General features: G+C 46.6%; 2 protein-coding genes across 2 annotated transcripts; both read left to right on the top strand.

Moving 5' to 3' along the window:
- The first annotated feature begins 214 nt into the window (after window positions 1–214).
- LOC119923933 (vomeronasal type-1 receptor 4-like) lies at window positions 215–1,144 on the top strand. The gene has a single exon (XM_038743096.1). It carries the CDS (start codon window positions 215–217, stop codon window positions 1,142–1,144), a length of 930 nt encoding a protein of 309 aa, XP_038599024.1.
- Window positions 1,145–7,823: 6,679 nt separating this feature from the next.
- LOC119923929 (putative olfactory receptor 14L1) lies at window positions 7,824–24,331 on the top strand. The gene is made up of 9 exons (XM_038743094.1): window positions 7,824–8,762; window positions 11,824–11,833; window positions 12,132–12,206; window positions 15,702–15,809; window positions 16,101–16,293; window positions 16,358–16,409; window positions 18,080–18,163; window positions 23,992–24,083; window positions 24,256–24,331. The coding sequence occupies exons 1-9, from the start codon at window positions 7,824–7,826 to the stop codon at window positions 24,329–24,331; spliced, it is 1,629 nt and encodes a 542-aa protein (XP_038599022.1).
- Window positions 24,332–24,853: the final 522 nt, after the last annotated feature.

Here is a 24,853-nt window from a genome sequence, read left to right as displayed (position 1 = left end):
GGGCAGGGAATGTAACTACCAACTCCGTTATGCTGTACTCTCCCAAGCACTTAGTACAGTGGTCTGCGTACGGTAAGCACTCAATACACATGATTGATTGTTTGATTAAATGAGATTGAACCACTGGAGCAGATTTCCATTTCCCTTCCTCTCTCCTTCATCGCAGGTTTCTTTGAAGGAGACTTCCTCCGGTTTTGATGAAAAACTAAAGGGAATGGATGGTACTGCCATCTCCTTTGGGGTTGTGATGCTATTACAGATCACCATTGGGATCCTAGTGAATGTGATTCTCCTCCTATTTTATATCCGCAAAGTGTCCAAACGCCCCATGATCCGCTCCTTGGATTTGATTTTCAGTCACCTGACTTTGGCCAACACCATAATTCTCCTTTCCATTGGAATCCCAGAGACCATGTCAGCCTGGGGACAGAGAAAGTTCCTAGATGACGTTGCATGTAAAATCCTTATGTATCTTTACCGAACGACCCTAGGTTTCGCCATCTGCACCACCTGCCTCCTAAGCGTGTTCCAGGCCATCACCATCAGCCCCGGCACCTCCCGCTGGGTACGAATTAAAGCCAAATTACCTAGGTGCATCATCCCCTCCTGCCTCCTGTCCTGGATTCTCAGTCTGCTAATAGACTTGAGTACACTAATACACATGAAAGGCCCCCAGAACAGTAGCCTTGTCCAAATCATGCTAGACCTCAAATATTGCACAAAAGTAGGTGTCAGTGCAGAATCCGCTCTGGTAATCACGGTCGAGCTCTCCCTGAGGGATCTGTTCTTCGTACTGCTCATGAGTGTGGCCAGTGGCTACGTGTTGTTTATACTGTACAGGCACCACCAACGAGTACTGCATCTCCACGGACCCGGCCGCTCCCCTGGGGAGATGCCCGAGGTCAGAGCGGCCAAGAGGGTCATAACCCTCGTCGCACTCTACGTCCTCTTTTATGTGCAACAGTCAGTCATGCTGAGTGTTATATTCAGCGTGAAGGAAAAGTTGTCTCTGCTGGTGAATTGCCAAATGATAATAGGATTCGCTTTTCCAGTCATTTGTCCGTTTTTGATCATTCACGGTGTTAGGAGAATAAAGGCATTCTGGAAAAAGGAACCACCTGCTTCCGATGAAGATTTTCCATAGATTCCTAGGGAAGCTGCCTGCCCTCCCTTTGAGTTCCACACAGACAAAAAGACCAGTATCTCGATCCAGTTCATGACATGCCAAGGTTGTGGGGGCTTTTTACCCGGGCCCAGCTCTAGACAATTAAGCATACTGAGGCATGGAAGAACATCTGGAAATAAAAGGCAGCGAAGGAGAGACAGCAGAATAATACCAAATTCAGAGAAACATGGATTTCAGAGCAAGAGGTCTTTAGGAAGGGGGAGTCATCACGGAAGAGCTGCTGGATCGTGTTGGGTCTCTTGAAAGACGGGGAGAAAGGAGCCGATGTCAGTAACACCCCAAACAAGTCTCCAATGAGCCAAGAGGAAGCTGCCACCTGTGCACAGGCCACTCGGTTCACTGTGATCTCATAGTGGAGGGGACAGCAGTTGGCGGCATAGAGGTCATAAGAGGTCACCATGAGGACGAACATCCCTGAAGCAGAAAACAAAATCACCCAAAAGACTTGAGAGGCACCTCCTAGCAGAGATATTGGGTGGATATTTGAGGCAGTTGATGATGGATTTGGGGACGGTGACAGGAATGAAGCAGAGGTCAAAGACGGACAGGAGTCTGAAGAAGTAGCACATGGGGTGTGGAGGTTCTGGTAGAGGTTGGTGACAGTGAAAATGAGGAGATTCCACATCATGGCCGCAGATAGAGCTGCAGCTCTTGGACATTGGAGCACCACAGGTGGAAGAATCACAGCATCGTGGTGACTTCGGTTCCGGCAAGAAACTGGTCCTGAAATGAGGACAGTGACAGATGCAGAAAACAGTTTTTGATCATGGAGAAATGGCTTTCATTCCTAAACCTTCTCCAGAGTGGCCTTCATGACCCTATTCCTCAGTCTGTATATGATGGGGATCAGCGTGTAGAAGTGTACCTCATGGTCCAGCATTGAGGAGGAGTCTCATGGGGGCTTATCTTAAGCAATGGCAATGGTGGCCGTAGAGAGGAAAACCGTGATGAGAGTGAGGTGGGACAGGCAGGTGGACAAGGCTTTGGTCCAGCCCTCGCTGAATGGCATTTTCAGAGCAGCAGAGAAGATGTGGACATAGGAGATGATGATGGAAAGGAAAGACGTTAAAGTGAATCCAATCCCAAAGGCCATGCCAGCATCAGAAACAATATGTGTTTCAATACAGGAGATGTTCAGCAGGGAGGGGCCATTGCAGAAGAACTGCTGGATCTCATGGAATACACAGAAGGTTAGTGTGAACATCCGAGTTGTGTGTATCACTCCAAACAGTAAGCCCTCACTACATGTCATCAATTGATAGAATTGGTAGATATGCTCTCTGCCTTCCTGGAGATTAGGGGGAGCAGAGTGTAAGGATATGGACATAGATACTGAGTAAAGGGGATGGGTGGGGGGGTAATATCTAAGTCCTTGTGCATGGGAATAAGTGTGCAGGAGAGGCAGAAGGACGGGAAAATAGTGTCAGGGGTTTTGAGAGCTTAGTCCAGGAAGGCTTCTTGAAGGAGATATGATTTCAGTAAGTGTTTGAACATGGAGAGAGTAGTGATGTTTTGGATTTGGAGACAGAGGGAGTTCCAAGCAGAAGGGAGGATGTGAGCAATGGATCAATATCGGGTGAGGTGAGAGCTACTGAGTTTCTACCAATTCTGTTGTATTGAACTCTCCCAAGTGCTTAGTACAGTGCTTTGCGCACAGTAAGCACTCAATTAAAAACTACTGATTGAGATTCATTCCAGGACAAGGGGATTACCTTGCTGTATGAAACTCTCTTGGAGTGTTGTCATCCTTGTCTGAAATCAGATCCTATCCTATGATGCCCAGAGGCAATTTGCAGGATGTGGCCAGCATTACTATGGTGATCAAATTCCTCCTCTTGGAGTTCTCAGACATCCAGGAGCTGCAGCTGGTCCATACCACACTATTCATCCTGGTCTACTCGGTGACCCTGAGAGGGAATCTCTTCATTGTTGCTATCACCTCCCTCGACCAGCACTTCTACACCCCCAGGTGTGGAAGAGCCTCAAGAGCCTCAAGAATACATCTGTCCTAGTTCTCTGCTACATCTCCGTCACCATCCCTAAATCCATTCTCATATCTCTGACAGTGCAGCTCCCTCTCCTTCCTGAGCTATGCAGTACAAGTCTGGCTGGTGATTTTTTTCCTAGATGCAGAATAATTTGTCCTCATGGTGATGTCCTAAAACTCCTATGCCACCATCTGCTGCCCCCTGTGCTATGAGGTCATGGACAGCAAAAAAGCCTATGTGCAGATGGTGGCAGCTTCTTGGTTCAGAAGGATTCTGTTTGTAATCTTGATTTCAGCTTCAACATTTTCCTTATCCTTCTATGGGCCTAACGCTGTCCAGCAGTACTTCTGTGGTGCTCTCTCCCTCCTGAATATTCCCTGCTCTGAGGACCATGTCGCTATTGATGTTGGTGTGATTTTTGTGGTAGTCTTACGTGTCTTCTGGTCCATTTCCATCATCACCTCCTATATCTGCATCTTCTCTGCCGTGCTGCGGATACCAGTTCAGCAGAGAAGAGAATTATAATATCATTATTATTACTACGATTATTATTCACAGAGGGTTGGACCCAGGTTTTCTCCACTTTCTTGCCCCGCCTCGTGGTGGTAACTCTCTTTGTCATGATTTTTGTCTGTGCTTAAGTGTAGCTGTCCTCCGATTCCCCCTCAATACTGGACCTGCTGGTATTCTATGATGTGGTCTTCTCTGCCCTGAATCCCCTCATCTACAACTTGAGGAAGAGGCATGAAAGCCTCCCTAGGGAAGATTCTGGGTGGGAAATGTCTTCCATCTTGGGGATGTGATGTCAACATCCCTTCCCCGCTGGACTTACTGTGGACCAAGTGAATGACCCCAGCACTCGTCAGTGACCAGGTCTTCGCACCTAAACGTGTGTCACTCTTTGGTGACACTTGTTTAGAACAATCTTCTCATTTCCGTAGACAGAATAGGTCAGACTAGGTATATCTTCTGCCTTATGAGCTGAAACCTGCTAGACTGTTGGGTAGGGACCGTCTATATAATAATAATAATGTTGGTATTTCTTGAGCTCTTGCTATGTGCCAAGCACTGTTCTAAGCACTGGAGTAGATACAAGGTAATCAGGTTGTCCCACATGGGGCTCACAGTCTTCATTCTCATTTTACAGATGAGGGAACTGAGGCCCAGAAAAGTGAAGTGACTTGCCCAAAGTCACACAGCTGACAAGTGGCAGAGCCACGATTAGAATTCACGACCTCTGACTCCCAAGCCCGTGCTCTTTCCACTAAGCCACGCTGCTTCCCTGTTGTCTATATGTTGTCGACTTGTACTTCCCAAGCGCTTAGTACAGTGCTCTGCACACAGTAAGTGCTCAATGAATACAATTGAATGAATGAATGAATGAATAGCACCAGCCTTCCTGGAAAATGGCACTTAAGTCCTAGCATTGTCATTTGGAATTGATTTTCCCGGGAGAATAGTGTCCTCAGTGGGGAGTTAGTCCCTGAGCTGCATCATGGCCTAGTGGACAGAGTTCGGTAAGCACATAGTACAGTGCTCTGCACACAGTAAGCACTCAATAAATACGATTGAATGAATCTGGAGGACCTGGGTTCTTACCCTAGATCTATCACTTGTCTGCTCTGTGACCTTAGCCAAGTCTCTTTGTCTTAATTATCTCATCTGTAAAATGGAGATTAAATCCTCTCCCTCCAACTTAAACTGTGATCCCCATGTGGTACCGGGACTATGTCCAACCTGATTATCTTGTATCTAGAACAATCTTGTCTTCAGAACAATCTTAAGCAGCGTGGCTCAGTGGAAAGAGCATGGGCTTTGGAGGCAGAGGTCATGGGTTCAAATCCCAGCTCCGCCAATTGTCAGCTGTGTGACTTTGGGCAAGTCACAACTTCTCTGGGCCTCAGTTACCTCATCTGTAAAATGGGGATTAAGACTGTGAGTCCCCCGTGGGACAACCTGATCACCTTGTAACCTCCCCAGCGCTTAGAACAGTGCTTTGTACATAGTGCTTAATAAATGCCATTATCATCATTATCTACCCCAGCATTTGGTACAGTGCCCTGGCACTTAACAATCCCATATTAGCATTTTCATTCACTCACACATCCATACTTGAACTTCACTGTCAGTTGTGTCTACTTCAATTATAAAGGACACTAGCAATATCGAGGAAAACACAGTTGTTTGTTTTAACAGAATCTTAATTTATCCCTTTGAATTGTCACTAACCCTAACCCTGGTACTATCCCTGACTCTACCCCTATAACCCTACTGCTTGTCCTTACCTTAACTCTAACATCCACCTCATCCCTAACTCCAAGCCTAACACCAACTCTACAGTAACAAAGACTGTGAGCTCATTGTGGGCAGGCAATGTGTCTGTTATATTGTACTTTCCCAAGTACACAGTAAGTGCTCAATAAATACGATCGACTGACTGACCGATCAACTGTTACGCATCTACTAAGTGTAGAGTTCTGTTTTGATCACAGGAGGAGAGCACAACATTGACAAGCTTGACCTTAAGCCCAGAGGCCCAGCCCATGGATTATTTCTCCATTCTCCATGAGCAACAGTCAGATGCTTTGAAAAGGATTAGATTGAATTCAGTGATTTCCACTCCCCAGGATGATACAGCTTCCCAGCAGAAAGGGCTAATTCAAATCCCAAGATACAAGAAGACAAAGGGGAGGCTCTGTCCTATTCCTCCTCAAACCAGGGATTTCCCCCTCATGTGCACGTGGTCTCTATCAGTGGTTCCTTCCCAACTTGTACTTCTCAAGCACTTAGTACAGTGCTCTTCACGCAGTAAGTGCTCAATAAATATGATTGAATGAATGAATGAACCCAATCTCAGAATCTCTCAGCCCCCTGTCCCACCCACACTGGACCCTCCCCTCTCAGCCTGCGAGAGGGTCTTAAGATGGATTCAAAGGCATCTCTCACTCTAATTTCAAAGGTATTTATTGAATGCTGTGTGCAGAGCACTATACTAAATGTTTGTGAGAGTACATTATAACAGAGTCGGCGGACATGTCCTCTGCCTATAATAAGCTTAGAGTGTCACACTCTGTAGAGGTCAGCAAATGTAGTTCATTGATTGTATGCTTAACCGTGCGAGGTCACGAAAGAGACAAAGCTAAATCTGTCCACAAGTAACCCAAATCATCCCTAGTGATGGGAACCTTTAGGACACTGGGAAGTAGATGCTGCTCTTGTCATGGAAATCCCACGAGCCAGAGCCATTGCTGCAGTTTCAGGGACCAGACCCTTGTCTTGAAGGGCCTCAGGGACGACACGGCCAGCAGGTTCTCATGTCACCCAGGCCACGGGATCCCTCGGCAGCACCCGAGCCAGTCCTCCAGGGATATCCCACAGAGCAGCAGCTGCTTTATCTACAGGGAGAGGCTCTTGAGAGCATCTCAGCTTCCAGGGAAGAGCAGAGAGAGGCTGAAGGTGCCGCACTGTCCCTTCACGGCCGGCCGCACCCAGGAGTCTGAGGGAAGGGGGGACCATCCCAACCCAGCAGAGGTCAGTCCCCCCGCCCCACGCTGCCCTGGTGAGTGTGACTGGGGCTGGGAAGGGCATAGAGGGGCCAGCAGGTCGATGTGAGAGATGGAGCCATTCTGGGGAGATGCTCACTTCAGCCTCTGCTTGGGGTTCAGGGCAGGGCCGTGGGGCAGGCGGATTTGTAGGAGCAGAAACCAGGCCTCAGCAGGACTGGAAGTTACAAGAGGGTGTGAAATGCTGCAGCACAAGCCACTACTACTGGAATCAATTCCTCTGCTCAGCTTCTCAGTCAGAGGGTCTTTGTTCATCCACTGTTCATGCTAGAACACTGTCTTCCCCATCTTGGGATTATGTCCATAAATTATACCCATAAACTATGCATTTATCTTAATGTCTGTCTCCTCCTCTAGACTGTAAGCTCATTATGGGCTTAAAATACCAACTCTGTTGTATTATATTCTTCCAAGCACTGAATACAGTGCTCTGCACACAGTAAGTGCTCTATAAACAAGACTGATTCATCGTCTGATCTCCCCTATCCCTCTGTCAGGCCAGAGGCCTCATACTGCTGGACTTCCCAAGCCAGACTATTTCCTGTTTAGCCATTGGAAATCTTGAAGAGACTCCTTTTTGTCCACTCCTAAAATCAGGGGTAGGGTTAATTGTGAATAAAAACCTCCTCCACTTCTCATTATTCTCCTGGACAACACACCATTCTCCATCACTCACAATTAGTGTTGCAGAGAAGGGGACTCTGACCATTGGGTGCTCAATAAATACCATTATTACTACCGCTACTACTATTTTCACAACTACTATTACTACTACTTGCTTGAACTACTGCTTTTGCTGCTATTACTGCTATTATTTCTACAACTACTTTTCTGTCTTACATCCTTATCATTTTGTCCCCACTTGCAGCATTATTTTGCTAACACTTCTTAGGGAGTCCCCTGTAATTATGTGGAAGCAATTTTCCCAATTTTCTAGGTCATTTTGTAATCAACAACTGTCAATGTGCCATCAGCTGCCCCTCTCATAGAATTACTGGCAAATTTCCTATTGATTTCTTCACCCCATCAGTATCTTTAAATTTGATCCTTCCTTTGTCCCATGCAGAGATTCAACATCGTTTCCCAATGACAAACTTCTCCATGGTGACTGAATTTCTCCTCCGGGGGTTCTCCGATGTCTGGGAGCTGCAGCTGGTCCATGCCGTGCTGTTCCTCTTGGTCTACTTGGTAACCCTGACAGGGAATCTCCTCATCATCACCGTCACCACCCTTGACCGGCACCTCCACACCCCCATGTACTTCTTTCTTAAGAACCTGTCCATCCTCGACCTCTGCCTCATCTCCACCACCGTCCCCAAGTCCGTCCACAGCTCCCTGACCGACAACATCTCCATCTCCTTCCTTGGCTGTGCCGCACAGCTCTTGCTGTGGGTCCTTTTTGCCAGTTCAGAGATTTTTGTCCTCACGGCGATGTCCTATGACCGCTATGCTGCTATCTGCTATCCCCTGCGCTATGAGGTCATGATGAGCAGAGGGGTCTGTGTGAAAATGGTGGCAGCTTCCTGGCTCATAGGGAGCGTGTTTGGCTTCATGCTTTCGGCTTCCACGTTCTCCCTGCCTTTCTATGGGTCCAATGCTGTCCCACAGTTCTTCTGCGACGTCCCCTCCCTGCTGCAGATTTCCTGCTCTGAGGACCACAGTGCCATCGATGTGAGTGTGACTGCCGGGGTAGCGTTAGCTGTCATCTGCTTCATTTATATTACCCTCTCCTATGTGCGCATCTTCTCCGCCGTGCTGAGGATGCCGTCCACGGAGGGCCGGGCCAAAGCCTTCTCCACCTGTCTGCCGCACCTCATGGTGGTGACCTTGTTCATAGGGAATGGTGCCTTTGCCTATCTCAAACCACCCTCAGACTCCCCCTCAGTGCTGGACCTGCTCTTGTCCATGTTGTACACCATGGTGCCCCCAGCCCTGAACCCTCTCATCTACAGCCTGAGGAACAGGGACATGAAGGCTGCCCTGAGAAGGACCCTAAAGGGAAGACTCCTTTGCTCTCCCTTCTGGGTTAAAATGTCTGCTTCCTTTCTCTCGTATTCCCCTCCTTAATCAGAGGGAATATCCAGTGGCATATGCATCTATAGAGCTGTCCTTCTTGTCTGAAGTCTCGACAGTGAGGGATTTCAATGTGTGCAAGAGTAACGAACAAACACTCTTAAGGAGGGGTGGGTACCCAGCCTTACAGAACTTATTTGCATACCCATACTTTATTTATATTTATATCAATGTCTGACCAATCCCCCGACCTTAGACTGTGGCCCAATTGTGGGCAGGCAACATGTCTACAAACTCTGTTGTACTCTCCCAAGCACTCTGGACAGTGCTCTGCACACAGTAAGTGCACGATGAATATCACTAATTGATTAAGAGTTATGGCTCAGGCAAGCATAACTTTCACCGGGACAGATATTCAATCAATCAATAGTATTGATTTACTACCTACTCTGTAAAAATAACTTGGGAGAGTGTGTACCTCAGAGAAATCCAGACTTCACTTACCCCAACTCACTGACCGTGACTTTCCAGATCTTCCCCTACCCCTGGGTTCATTCTGGTGCCTCTTTCACCTGCTAAGTGACCAGTCCCTTAAAGGGCAGACACAAATTTCCAAGCTCAGTCAAGGGCTGAGAGTCATTCCCGGAACTGCATATCTTGCCAGCGGAAGGCACAGCTCTTGGTCCACTTCTGACAATTTGTGCAGATATAGGAAGTGCTGTGTATTGCCATATGACCTTGGCAGAATTTAGGTTCAACATAGATGTTATCTGGGCTAGTGCAGGGTTTTGTTTCTGCATAATCCTTAATTAACTCTTTGAATTAAGATATTAATCCTAAACTTAACTTTAAGCAGAACCCACATCCTTATATTACCCCTTACCCTAATCCTAACTAAAAACTTAACCCAAACCTGAACCCTAACCCTAACCTTAGCCCTAACCCATTATATTTCCCTTAGAATCCCCTGCGTGGTTGCACCCCACAATGGTCTTCCCTGGCTGTTCACCCTTATGGAACACTGCTTCTGTGGCAGAGAACAGCTCTCCACAATTCAGCGCTTCAGGTGGGGTTTGCCAACTCCAGATTCTGCAGGGCATTTCTGGGGGTCAACATGTCTTATAGCTGTCGGTCAACATTGGTGTTTATTTGGTATCAATTAATTAAATGGTGATGTGTATCGAGTCCCTGCTGAGAGTGGGAAACTAATTGAAGAAATGGGAATAGTGTAACAGAACAAGACAAGTGGTCACTGCCTTCAAGGAGCTTTCAAACCAGTGAAGATCTGGGCAACCCAACAGCAGATTAATAACTTGCATTGGTTGCACTTCGACTGAGTGTGAAGGTCTGTGGTGAGCCTGTAAGGAGAGCACGATTTTAGCAAGCGTGAGTTGGAGTCCAATGGCCCAGCCCCACAAATTATTTCTCCTTCCTCAGGAGGAAGAGTCATATACTTTGAAAGGGGACAGGGTCATTGATTGGAAGGAAGCCAGTTGTTTCCGCACCCCAGTTTGATAAAGTGTCCCGTCAGGAGGACCTGGTTACAAAACCGAGTTACAAGATGACAAAGCAAAGGCTGCACCCTACTCCCCCTCAAGCCAGGGATTTCTGGTCCCTGTAGTTCCTTTCCATCACCCCTATCTCAGAACCCCTCAACCTCCTGCCCTGCCCATATGTATCCACCCACACTGCTTGGGGAGGAGGGTTCTTAGGGGGAATACCCAGACATTCCTAACTCTCATTAGATTTGCACTGCATAGGCATCAGAAAATACAATTGATTGATTCTTGGATGAGTGGAAAGAGCATGGGCTTGGGAGTCAGAGGACATGGGTTCTAATCCCGGCTCTGCCACTTATCTGCTGTGTGACCTTGGGCAAGCCACTTAGCCTCTCTGTGCCTCAGTTACCTCTTCTATAAAATGTGGATTGAGACTGGAATCCTCACGTGGGACAATCTACTCACGTTGTATCTACCCCAGTGCTTGGTACATAGTAAGTGACTAACAAATACCATTATTATTATTGTTATTATTGCTATTATTTTATCAACAGATTGATTGTCTGAGGTTGTGAATGAGATGAAGCTAAAACCACAGTTGACCAGAATATTATTAACATAGAGGGCCTCTGGGATGTTGGAACATAGATGCTATTGTTTCCATGGGAAACTTGCAGGTTAGCAGCCCAACAGCTACACGGAACTCATGTCCACGGGGACTCAGGAACCCTGTGAAGGGAGAGTTCTCACATCATCCAGGTCCATGAGGTCCCTCTGTGGAGCTCTGAGCTTGTCCTCTAGGGATTCCCCTCAGAGCAGCAGTTGCTTTATCTACAGGGATGGGGAACCATCTAAAGAGCATCTCGGTATCAGCAGGAGAGCAGAGAAGGGCTGAGAGCCACACTTTCCCTTCATGGTCAGTACCACCAAGGAGCCCGAGGGCTACAGGGACCATCCTGTACTGACAACCCCACACTGCCCAGGTGACTGTAACCAGGGTAGGAAGGGACCAGGAGTTCAATGTGAGAGAAGGGCCACTACGGGGAGACAGAAGCACACGAGGTTTTAGTTTGGGCTGGGGCACTGTCTCCCTTGGTATTGTGCTGCACTCCTGGCCAACATTTTGCTCATTGCACTCCTTACCCAGGGGGCACAAGGTGGCTAAGGATGAGGGTGTGTGAGTCACATTACAGATGCCACTCACACTATAACGGATTCCCACATACAAAATCTCAGGCTCGAAGTCTACAGAGTGAGATCTGCTTGACATTCCCATGGAACACTTCTCCATCACCGTCATCATTATCATCATCATCATCAGCAGCAGCAGCAGCAAATATTGTCCTTTTTGGGGTAAGGGAGTGCGTGGATTCTCAATCAGATTGTTTGTGTAGGTGTGAAAAAAATCAATCACTGGTATTTACTGTGTGCTTAGTGCAGGCATAGCCCCACACTAAGTTCTTGGGAGAATACAGTACAGTAGTGTAGATTGATATGATACCTGTCCATAAAGAGCCTATGGACTAGAGGGGAAGCCTCTGTTGGAGCTAACGGTTTATGTGGGTGTGTTATAGGTGTATTTTTGTGGGGTTGGGGTCCTAGTTCTGTATGTTTGGGTGAATGTGTGCTCATGGAGTTCCCATTGCATGAGTTTACTTTTCATTCAGTCGTATTTATTGAGCGCTTACTGTGTGCATCACACTGTACTAAGCTCTTGAGAAGTACAAGTTGGCAACATATAGAGACGGTCCCTACCCAACAACGGGCTCACAGTCCAGAACTACTCACAACTTGAGTAGTTATGATTCCCACTGGGCCTTCCACCACTCACTCTTGTCAAAATATCCCAGTCAGCATTGCAAGTCATCCCATTCTATCACAGACTTTGTGTCCTATGTCACCATGGAGCAAATTGAAAAGGAGCCCTCCCCACCCCCGCCCCCCTTAGGGCACCATGGTGCCCCTAGGTCTTGCTCCATTTATAACGGCTGGACCTGGATTCTAATCCTGGCTCTGTCACATGTCTTCTGTACGACCTTGGACAAGTCACTTAACTTCTCTCTGCCTCAGTTACCTAATCTGTAAAATGGGGATTGTCTTACTCCCTCCTACTTAAACTCTGAGCCCCGTGTGGGATGGGGACTGTGTCCAAACTGATTAATTTATATATACCCCAGTGCTTAGAGCATTGTTTGGCACATAGTAAGTGCTACATATCTATTCTATTTATTTTATTTTGTTAGTATGTTTGGTTTTGTTCTCTGTCTCCCCCTTTTAGACTGAGAGCCCACTGTTGGGTAGGGACGGTCTCTATATGTTGCCAATTTGTACTTCCCAAGCGCTTAGTACAGTGCTCTGCACATAGTAAGCGCTCAATAAATACGATTGATGATGATGATGATGATGATGCTTAACAAGTACCATTATTTATTTTATTTTTTTATTCAGTCCAAAACCGAGTTGTATGGAGGGCTTTGGGGTGAATCTAAGAGAGGAGGCTTCTTTAAGTTGGAGGAGGATCCACTGACATTTAAATTCCCCAGTGGGTGCAAGAATGATGTATCCCTCAATCAGTAAGACTTGCTCTTGAATTGTTTATGAAGTAGCAGTGATGGTTTGCAGTGAACTATTCTCACTCTCCAGTCTAGCCCTGCTGTAGCCAACAGCACACCTTGCAAGACAGTTGATAAAGATGGCAGCAGAGTGGGGTGGCACAGAAAAGCAGGATCATCCTCTCAATAACAGGCCCTGTCATATCCTCAACCAGTCTATAAGTGATTGTTGGGACACACTCACATCTGCTTTATTTATTATTTACTTGTTGGGATTTTCAAAATGCAGAAAGAAGAGTTGGTGTCAGGGAAAGACATGGCTATCTAGTTATGGTATTTTTAAGTACTTCCTACATGCCAAGCACTGCGCTAAATGGTGGGGAACCTGCCTTTCAAGGGAGTGTTCTGATCAACTCTTCCTAATTTTGCCTTTCTCTTTGTCTTAACAGGCAAAGAATTCTGCAGAACTTGGCTAACTGAATTTCTCCTTCTTGTATCTTGGGAGGTAGTCTGGAGGGGAGGATAGATGAGAATCTTCTCCCATCAACTCCAAGGGAAGAAGTGCATCTCAGCATAAGGAGAGATAAATAGTTGTGGTAGGAGTAATAACATTTACTGCATGCCCACGTAGAACAGTGCACTCTATCAGTCAATCAACAGTATTTATTGAGTGTTTACTGTGTGCCAAGCACTGAACAAGGAACAAGATACAACAGAGTTTGTTGACATGTTCCCTGCCCATAAGGAGATTAACCAACCAAATTCCAAATTGACATATTCTCTGCCCACACGTATTTAAGCATTTAAGTAGTTACATAACTATCTAAATAAGTACATATGTGTTATATGGGTGCTACGGAGGTTTTAATAAGCTCATTCATGCCAGAATTATCTGAAGTGATTGTATGGTTTCGAGTGCTGGGAAATTAATCTAGAGAAGCTCATAGGAATTTCAGCAGGGCTCTGAATGTGTGGAGAGCTGTGGTTTATCTGATTGGGAAGGGAGGTGCCCGAGCAAAGCGTGGAAACAGGAAAGTCAAGAGTGAGTTACAACTAGAAGGATGGCTTGGGAGAGCTGAAGATGGATTGAATAGAGGATGATGATGATGATGATGACTGTGGTATTTATTAAGCACTTACTATGTGCCGGGCACCGTACTAAGCTCCGGAAAAGTGGGGTGAGGCTAGGCGGTAGAGAGCCTTGAAGCCAATTGTGGGGAGTTTTTGTTTCATCTGAAAAGACACGTATAGTCAGTGGAGGGTTTTGAGGAGAGGAGAGATGTAGTCTGAGAGATGCTTTAGGAAATAGTTAAATAAGTTACACTCTCTCTCTCTCTCTCTCTCTCTGTATATATATACATATATATATATGTGTGTGTGTGTGTGTATGTTTTTACGATTTTCTGTATGTGTGTGTATGTGTAAGCAACAAGTCAGTTGGAAGCATGTGTGCGTGTACGTGTGTGTGTGTGTGTGCTAACAACGTATGGGTCACTGTAAGAATGAGTATGCTTATATATAAGGACATTTTTGTCTGAATATTAAATCAAGTTAAATATTAAATCAAGTACCCTACCAATCTCGACTACGGGAGAATTGCTGAATTGTACTTCCCAAGCGCTTAGTACAGTGCTCTGCACACAGTAAGCGCTCAATAAATGTGGTTGAATGAATGAGAATCAAGCAGAGGCATATCCATTCCATTCCTAGCTTGGGCAGTGGCTAGCGAATGGAAGGCAATCTGCTACGAGACCAAATTCAACTGTGCTGGGAAGCAGCAGCATGGGAGAGAATCGAGGGCAGAGACTCAAGTTCGCCGCGCGGAAGGAGACAGTGGGAAACCACTTTTGTATTTTTACCAAGAAAATTTTCTGGATCCACTACCAAAACGACTGCAAATGGAGGTGGGGCCTTCTGGGAGAGAAGTGTCCAAGACGTCGCTATGGGTCAGAGATGACTCGACGGCATAAGACAAGACAAAATTAAATCATTGACATTTCATAGGTGTTATATGCATCTCTTTACACTCTCTAACCTTCTCCTAGCTGTAATCTATTTTAGTTTTGTTCTCCTCCACTAATAATAATATTGTGGCATTTTCTAAGATCTTGTTATGTGTCAAGCACTGAACTAAATGCTGGAGTACAACATGGAATCTGGAGAGAACAGAGTCTCTGTCAAAGGGAGAACAGGTATTGAACCCTCAAATTATAAATAAGAAAACTGAGGCATAGAAAAGTAAAGTGAATTTCTGAAGGTCACAGAGCAGGCATATTCTAGAGCCGAGGTTAGAAGCCAGATACTTTGAGTCCCAAGGCTGTGCTCTTTCCACTAGGCCATATTGTTTCTACGGGACTGGAAACTTAGATTCCAATAAAATAGAAACTCACTGAAAGCAGGGCTCATATGTACTAATATTACTGAACTCCTGAAGTTCTTATATACAACTGATTAATTTACTCCTATTGAAATGAATGCCGATTCCTTCATCCATGCTATCGGTGTCTCTAAATTTAAGATTTCTCTTGTCCTGTGCAAGGAGACAACCTCATATCCCAGAAATGGCCAACATCTCCACGGTGACCAAATTCCTCCTCCTGGGGTTCTCCGATGCCCGAGAGCTGCAGCTGGTCCACGCCGTGCTGTTCCTCCTTGTCTATGTGGCTGCCTTGTTGGGGAATCTCCTCATTATCACTATCACAACCCTGGACCACCACCTTCACACGCCCATGTACTTCTTCCTTAAGAACTTGTCTTTCAATGACTTGTGTCTTATCTCCATCACCATCCCCAAATCCACCGCCGTCTCCCTAATAACAGTTCCATTTCTTTCCTGGGCTGTGCTTCTCAAGTCTTACTGGTCACCTGGTTTGCTGGTTCAGAGCTTTTTGTTCTTACAGCGATGTTGTACGACTGCTATGCTGCAATCTGCCTCCCCCTGCGCTATGAGCTCGTCATGGATAGATGGGCCTGTGTGCAGATGGTGGCTGCCTCTTGGCTCAGCGGAAGTCTGTTTGGAGTCTTGTTTTCAGTTTCAACGTTCTCCTTGCCCTTCTGTGGGTCCAACACTGTCCAGCAGTTCTTCTGTGATGTCCCCTCACTGCTGAAGATCTCCTGCTCCGAGGACCACGTTGCTATTGATGTGATCGTGGCTGTTGCAGTAGTCTTAGTTGTCGTCGGTTTCACTTCCATCATCATTTCCTATGTCCGCATCTTCTCAGCCACGCTGAGGACTCCATCCTCTGAGGGACGGAACAAGGCTTTTTCCACCTGTCTGCCCCACCTCACCGTTGTCACAGTTTTCCTCTTCACAGGGGTATTTGCCTATATCAAGCCTCCCTCAGACTCTTCCTCGGCCCTTGACCTGCTAGTATCTGTGTTCTATGCCATGGTGCCTCCTACCCTGAACCCTCTTATCTACAGCCTAAGAAACAGGGACATGAAGGCCGCCCTGGGGAGGACCCTAAAAGGGGGAAATTCCCGGTGGCTCCTGTGGGATAAGCTGTGTCTTTCCTTGTGCTGATGATCCCATCCCTCAACACGATACCCGCTCAAGGACTTATCCACATACAAAGGTGTCCTACAAGTCCAAAGAGATAGTCCTGAGAGTGAGGATTTGTCCAAGTCTCGGAGGGTGGTTGATGAATCTAGTGTGTGACTGACAATCAATTCATTCTTTGGGAGGCATCATGTACTAATGGAAAGAACGTGTGACTGGGAGTGATGAGACGAAAGTACCAATCCCGACTCTGACGCTGAACAGCTGTGTGACCTTGAATCAGGGAATTAGCATCTCTAGAATTCTCTGTAAAGTGGGAATTCGATACAGGCTCCGTAGGCTAGGGAATGTGTCTGCTTTGATTATTTTGTTTTCACTCAAGCACTTGGAACAGTTTTTTGGCACCTAAGCTCTTAATAAAAACGTTATTAGTAATTATTGTGCTAATATGCACGTTAAGATTACTCGGAGTGGGTATGAAAGTTGGAAAATGGGGGACAATACGGGAGAATGGAGACAGTATGGTTACAGCTCCATCTGTCATCAATTCATCCTCATCCCTCCATCCATCCTGCCATCAATCAATCAATCAATTATAATTGCCGATCACATTCTGGGTGCAAAGCACTGTAAAGGAGAGTAAAAAAAAATGCATTGTCCCTGCTATCTAGGAGACTACAATATAATGAGGGAGATAGATACAGAATAAATTGCCTAGAATAGGAAGGAATGGAGGGAAAAATAGAAAAGGAGATAGATGTTTGCATCAAGACGTCTTATGCTGTTTAGTTGTCTCTGACCTATAGCGCTGCCATGGACATATCTCTTCCAGAACGCCCCACCTCCATCTGCAATCGCTCGTGTAGCATATCCATAGAGTTTTCTTGGTAAAAATAAGGAGGTGGTTTACCACTGCCTCCTTCCATGCAGTAAACCTAACTCTACACCCTCAACTCTCTCCCACGCTGCTGCTGCTCAGAACAGGTGAGTTTTGAGACTACAGTTTGTATAGTCACTATGAAGAGAGCTTCAAGCGGTGGGAGTGAGTGACTAAGTCCATAAGTGGTCCAAAATGCCAATTTAGTGTTGGGAGGAAGTGGCTTAAAGAGATGAAAAATTGATCGGGGAAGGTATTCTCTAGGAGGTGGTGATTTCAGAAGGACTTTGAAGATGGGTAGAGTCGTGGTCTGATGGACTGGAAGGGTGAAGGAGTTCCAGTCAGGTGAAGTAGCATGAGGGACCGTCTCTATATGTTGCCAACTTGTACTTCCCAAGCGCTTAGTACAGTGCCCTGCACACAGTAAGTGCTCAATAAATATGAGTGAATGAATGAATGAGCCAGGGATCGGAGGAGGCTCTGAGACCGACAGATTATTTCTTCATTTTCCTTGAGGGTCATTGAGATACTTTGAAAAGGGACAGGGTCATTCACTGGAAGGAACACAATTGTTTCCACAGCCCAGGTTAGTAAAGCATCCCAGTAGGAGGAGCCGTTTTTGATACTGAATTCAAGGGAGACAAAGCATAGCCTCTGTCCTATTCCTTCTTAAACCCAATCGCTTCAATCTCAAAGTCTCAGTCCTATGCCCCACCCCCACTCAGCCTGGGAGAGGACCTTAGGATGGATTCAGAGACATCTCTCGCTCTCTCTAGATTTGCAGTCAGAAAGTATCGAATTTTCCCCCCTGGATGATTGAATGACAGACTGATAGTCTGAGATTGTAAATGAGACGAAGCTGAATTCACCCACAGTTGATATAGATGGTTGGTAAACATCAGAAACTGTTGCAGTATTGGGTTGCAGATGCCTTTGTTTCTATGGGAACGCCGCGGTTCAGCGCCACTGCTATAGATTCAGAGATCGTACTCTCACCTCTATGGGGCCTCGGGGACATCATGAGCAGAGGGTTCTAGCATTGCCCAGGCCACAAGGTCCCACTCGAGCCAGTCCTCCAGGGGCTCCCCATAGAGCAGAGGCTGCTTTATCTATGGGGATGGGGGACCATCTGGAGAACATCTCAACACCCACGGGAGAGCAGTGAGGGGCTGAGAGCACCACATTGTCCCTTCAAAGCCAGTTGCACCCAGGAACTGGAAGGGAGAGGGGATCATCCCAGCAGAGGTCATTGCCCCCAAGTTCCACGCTGCCCTGGTTAGTGGGATCAGCAAGGTAGAGCGGCAGGAAAGGACTAGAATGGGGATTCGAGAGATGGTGGATTTTGAGGAGACTTTCATACACAGAGCCAAAGTTGGAGCTCACAGCAGGGCTGCATCCCCAGAGGGGCAGGCGGGCTGGCAGGAGGGCAAGTGTCTGCCAGTACAGTGGGCCCGACCATCACACAATTCCCCTTTCTCACCCATCTCCATTCCCGCTACCATGACAAATACCAGCCTGGCTGTGACACTGCAGCACAGAGTCAGTATTATGCTGTGGTTGTTTTGGCCAGAAGTGGGTCCCGGACATCAAAAATATTTCTGCTGGGGAAATGACAGACAGGGAAGAGAAGTTTTGACTGGTTCTGGACAACGACTAGCCCTATCATCAGGTCCTCCATGCAGGAGTTCTTCCCAAATGTTGGGAGAGTACAATACAGGTAAGAGATATAATTCCTGACCCCATGGATTTCTTGAGTGAAACCGATTAAAAAACAAATTACAGTTGGGGAGACGAAGAATGGAAAAATGGGTATGCAGATTAATAAGTGCTTACATAAGAATGTAAATCTCTAGGTAGGGAAGTGCTTTGAGTGGTTGTGAATGTACAAGTTCAGAGGTGGTAGTTGGGCTGATAGGGTCTGTTGAGAAAAAAACATTAACCTGGGAAGTTCTCCTGGAGAATGTGGGATTTCAGAAGGATTCAGCAGATGGTGAGAGCTGTGGTCTGAATGATATGAGAAGCAGAGTGGCTCATTGGAAAGAGCCCGGGCTGATGATCCAGAGGTCATGGGTTCAAATCCTAACTCCACCAATTGTCAGCTGTGTGACTTTGGGCAAGTCACTTCACTTCTCTGTGCCTCAGTTCCCTCATCTGTAAATTGGGGATGAAGACTGTGAGCCCCCCTCGGGACAACCTGATCACCTTGTAACTCCCCAGCGCTTAGAACAGTGCTTGGCACATAGTAAGTGCTTAATAACTGCCATCATCATCATTATTATTATATGAAAAGAGAGGGAATTCCAGGCAGAAAGACACATCTGAAACCAAAGAGTCGAGAGAGGGACAGAGGGAAGGTCAATTTCCAAGGGCTGCAGCAGACTAAGTGAAGAGGGGAGGGAAGCAGAGAGGAGAGAGACAGTGGAGAACCCGGGAGCCAGTAGTCAGGAGTTGATTGGAGACAACCAAACTTCAGCGCTTAGAACAGTGCTTGGCACATAGTAAGCGCTTAACAAATGTCAGCATTATAATTATTATTCAATCCCTGATTCATTTTCCTCCAAACAGGGAGAGCCATAATCAGTTTACTTGTGTAAGAAGCTGTGTTTGTGCCCAGAGTGGTGCGGGGGTGGTGGTGAAGAAACCTAGTCTGGTAGTACTCTGGAGGGGAGGGGAGAAAGGAATCTTCTCCCATCACATCCAAAGAAAGAAGTGTCTTTGGACCCAGGGAGAGGTAAATAGTAGTAGTAAAGGTTAGATGATTTATTGAGTGCCTACTTGAGGCAGTGCACTGTACTAGGTGCTTAAGAAGTTCTGAAAAATAAGTGAATGATCCCCTGCCCAAAAAGAGGCAAACATGAAAATACTTTAAAAAAAAAAGCACTGAGTGGACACCTGCACCTAAGTGCTAAGGAGGCTGTACACCACTTCATTCAGGAATGATATGAGTTAGGGTGATGGGAAAGCTTGTTAAAGGAAGTGGGATTGTAGCAGGGCTCCAAATAATGGGAGTGCTGTGGTCTATTTTATCATTGTTGTTTCTCTAGACAACGTTTTATACAAAGTATAAAATTACCCACTATACAGTTAACTCCTGGTGGGCAGGAACATATATGCCAGCTATGTTGGATTGAACTCTCCCAAGCACTTAGTATAGTGCTCTGCACACAGTGAGTACTCAATAAATACCATTGATTTATTGATTGATGTGTTCATGCCCCTACATATATCAATACTATGTAACTGTAAAGGTGATTAATAAATACAATTGCTTTATTTATTTCAATGAGAATCAATCGTACTTATTGATCACTTACAGTGTGCAGAGCGCTGTACTAAGTGAACGAGAGTGTACAATATGATACAATTGGTAGAAGTGATAGTTGCCCTAAAGAAACTTACAATCTGGAGGGAATGTCAGTGTCTCTACACTGAAGTTCCCCTCTTTATTTCCAGGGAGTCAGCATCTCCCAGAAATGACCAACATCACCACGGTGGCTGAATTCCTCCTCCAGGGGTTCTCTGACATCCGAGAGCTGCAGCCTGTTTACGCTACACTGTTCCTCCTTGTCTATCTAGTGGCCCTTCTTCAATTAACCCACTTTGCCCCCAGAGGTCGAAATAATAACCTCTGCCCCCCGGGTGGTATAATAACCCTCATCACCCTCAGGGATTTGGGGGGGGGGGGAAATAACCCACTTGTATATCTAGGGGCCCCAGTGACACACTAGGAAGCCTGGGGACCCCAATAACTCACTTGTCCCTTCCTGGAGGTATACTCGATCCTAGCAACTCTGAGCCAGCAAAATCAAGAAAAGTCCTTTGGGGAGCATCTTGTTGGTTCAAGATAGGCCTCAGTACTCACCGTTGCTCTCTGGGCCTCCTCTGGAGATATGGATAAGAAACTGTCCACCTCAGGGAGCGGCTGATGTTTCTCTACTGGTCCTGACCCCTGCACATGTCGAAGGGGTCCTAGCCCCAACATGCACTTGGATTAATTACAGACCTATCAGTCCATCCTGTATGTTGGACTCAGTATTTTTGGCGCAGCTACTAAGTATTTAGGAGGGCACAATGTAGTAAGGAGACGCAGCCCTTACTCTTCAGGAGATTACAGTCGAGCAGGGGAAACAGGTGCCTGTCATACTGTAGTACATCTTCCTACTGGTAATTGTAAGTGTCTAGGTGGCATAACAGTTAGTTAGGGTTAGTGAATGTTCAAGACTTTAAGCCATGAGAACATTCTAGTGGCGGTTTGGGGGGCAGTAAAGGGTGATGAGGTGAAAGATTCATTATGCAGTACCTACTGGAGAATGTCCCCTCTTAGGGTCACATCTGGAGAGTTTTCCATACTCTACCAGTCTCAGCTATGGAAGGGAGAGTTAAACAGAGGCATACCCATTCCATTCCTAGCTTGGCTAATGGCTAGCAAATGGAAAACAATCTGCTAAAAGTCAAAACTGGGCAGCAGCGGCATGGGAGAGAGTCGAGGGCAGAGACTCAGGTTTACTGCGTGGAAGGAGGCAATGGTAAATCACTTCCGTATTTTTACCAAGAAAACTCTAGGATACGCTACCAGAACAATTACAGATGGAGAGCGGGGCCTTCTGGGAGATATGTGTCCGTGGTTTCGCTATGGATAGGAAACGACTTGATGGAAAAAGACAAGACAGGACTGAAGGATATGTCATCTCAGAAGATCTTTCAAGATAGAAGGTAATGGTCTGTAGCATAAGAAGGTTGGGGAGGAAATTGAGGTTTGAAAGAAAATGGATAAGCAGGAGGCTAGAGAGAGAGAGAATGAGAGAGAGAGAGTGAGCGAGCACACAAGAGAAAGACAGAGAGAGATCTGATGAGTAGCTCACCTCAAGGATGAAGTGTGTAGGCTTGGATGTCGGGGGAGAAGACTGAGGCTAGGTAGGGGGTATCTGGGAGAGTATCTGAGGTCTGGCCAGAAGGGAAAGACCAGGAGGGTGCTGTGTAGTGGAAATTAAGTGTACGTAGTGTTCATGGGTGAACTGGGAGGTCCCCAGTGTCAGAAGCAGCTAAGAGGTCGAGAAAGACAGGACAGAACAGCGTTCTTATAGATTTAGTGAGGAGGTGGAGGAGAAAAAGCAACAGGAGGAGGAGAGAGCAACATGGCCTAGTAGATAGAACATGGGCCTGGGAGTTAGAAGGACCTGGGTTCTAATCCCACCTCCAACCACTTGCCTGCTGTGTGACCTTGGGCAAGTCACTTTGCTTCTCTGTGTCTCAGTTACGTCATCTGTAAAATGGCAATCAAGACTGAGTTTCACGTGGGACAGGTTGTTCACATAGCGTGTATCTACCCAAGCACTTGGAACAGTGCTTGACACATAGTAGGCACTTAAATACCATCATTATCATTATTATGGGTGGGAGAACAGGAGAGGTTGCAGGGGAAGACTGGAAGGGGAGCAGGAGAAAACAAGATGGGGAGTGGGAGGGTGGCAAGTGGAAGGAGAAAATCTGTAGTCTCCAAAGGAGTGGAGCTCGATTTTAGACGGATTGAGGATGTAGTTGGAAATCAAGTAGAGGCAGCTGGTATTTCATTACCCAGCCTAGGGTTTTGCACAGGAATGGTCGGAAGGGGAGTGAGTGAGTGAGGGAGTGAGGAAGTGAGCATTCATTCGATTTATGGTGATGGTGAAAGAACGCCTGTACAGGTGGTGGGCAACAGGCTGGTGAGCGTGAAGGAATCCCTAGACTTCTGTGTCACCCTGCCTTGCTCCCTTTACTCATCACCATCCACCCAGCACTTGCGTATAGATCTATTTTTTATTTATTCATATGAGTATCTGTCTCCCCCTCTAGAATATAAGCTGGTTGTGGGCAGAGAATGTGTGTTATATTTCTGTTTTATACTCTCCCAAGTGCTTAGTATAGTATTCTGCACATAGTAAGTGCTAACCAAATACGATTGTTTGGAATTTGATTGATTCAATGAATGGTGGTGTCCCCTAGCCAGGTAAGGGTTACAGTACCACTGACCTTGTGATGGCCCACAGCCTGGTTAGCAATAGAGAACTCCTGCACTGGTGGTGGCCCATAGTCTTGTCAGGGTGACAGAACACCAGGATTAGTGATAGTCTAAAGCATTGCTGAGGGTTAGAAAACCCGTAGACTGTTGATGGAAAAGAACCAGGGGAAGGTGACAGAATCCCTGGACTGGTGATGGTGATAAAACCCCTGGAATGGTGGTGGCCCATAGTTTGGTGAAGGGTTCAGAAACCCTGGACTGGTGGTAGTGCACATTCAGTTGAGGTGACAGTACCCCTTGCATGATGGTAGCCCACAGCCCTATGACGGTAAAAGAACCCAACAACTCTTGTTAGCCCACAGCCTAGTGAGAGTGACAGAACCCTTGTACTGGTGGTTGTCTACAGCCTGGTGAAGGTGACAGAATCCGTGGTTTGGTGCTGGTCCACAGTCAATCAATCAATCGTATTTTTTGAGCGCTTACTGTGTGCAGAGCACTGTACTAAGCGCTTGGGAAGTACATGTTGGCAACATATAGAGACGGTCCCTACCCAACAGTGGGCTCACAGTCTAGAAGGGGGAGACAGAGAACAAAACAAAACATATTAACAAAATAAAACAAATAGAATAAGTATGTACAAGTAAAATAGAGTAATAAATACGTACAAACATACATACATATATGTCCGGAGCAGACGATAGAACCTCTGGACTGGTGGTGACCTGCAGCCTGACAGGGAAGGCAGAACATCTGGACTGATTATGACCCACATCCTGCTTAAGCTGAAGGAACCACTGGATTTGTGGTGACCCACAGCCTTGTGAAGGTGACAGTACTCCTCGACTGGTGGTAGCCCATAGTCCGGTGAATGTGAAAGCATCCCTCCACTATTGGGGTCCGACTGGCTGGTAAGGAGGACAGTACCCTTGGACTGGTGGTGGCCCACAGCGCTTTGAGGATGACTGAACTCCTGGACTACTGGTGGTCCACGGTCTGGTGAAGGTGAGAGAACACCTGGATTGGTGGTGGACCACAGACCGGTGAATGTGACAGAATCCCTGGACTGGTGGTGATCCCCAGTGGTGAGAGTGACAGAACCCAAAAGCTACTGGTGGCCCACAAACTGGAGAGGATGACTGAACACCTGTACTGGTAGTGGCTCATAGCCTGGTGAGGATTACGGAGCCTCTCATCAGGTAGTGGCTCACAGCCTGATGAGGGTGACAGAACCCAAGGACTGGTACTTAACCATTGCTTGGTATGGGTGAAATAATCCTTGGACTGGTGGTGACCCACAGCCTGCTTAAGGCAAAAGAGCCACTGGACTGGTGGTGGCCCACATCCTGGTGAAAGTAATAGAACACCTGGACAGGTGGTGGCCCATAGCCTGATGACCTTGACAAATCCTCTGGCCTGGTGCTGGTCCATAACCTGGTAAAGGTGGAAGAATCCCTGCACTGGTGGTGGCCCTCCTTCTTAGAGTCGTTCAATTGTTTCTGATTCATTAAGACTCTATGGATCTTTTTCCATAGAATTTTCATCGTAAAAAACTACGTGTTGTACCATTGCCTTCTTCTTCACAGTAAAACTTAAGTCTCTGCCGTTGTCTTTGATCAACACTTTGATCACTTGCTCATCCACCTTTGACTCTTTCCTGTACCTCTTCTGCCCAGCACAG

This window comes from Tachyglossus aculeatus, unplaced genomic scaffold (genome assembly GCF_015852505.1).
Source record: "Tachyglossus aculeatus isolate mTacAcu1 unplaced genomic scaffold, mTacAcu1.pri scaffold_67_arrow_ctg2, whole genome shotgun sequence".
Lineage (NCBI taxonomy): Eukaryota > Metazoa > Chordata > Mammalia > Monotremata > Tachyglossidae > Tachyglossus > Tachyglossus aculeatus.
The sequence above is the reverse complement of the archived record's forward strand: the minus strand, read 5'-3'. Positions and strand labels throughout refer to the sequence as shown.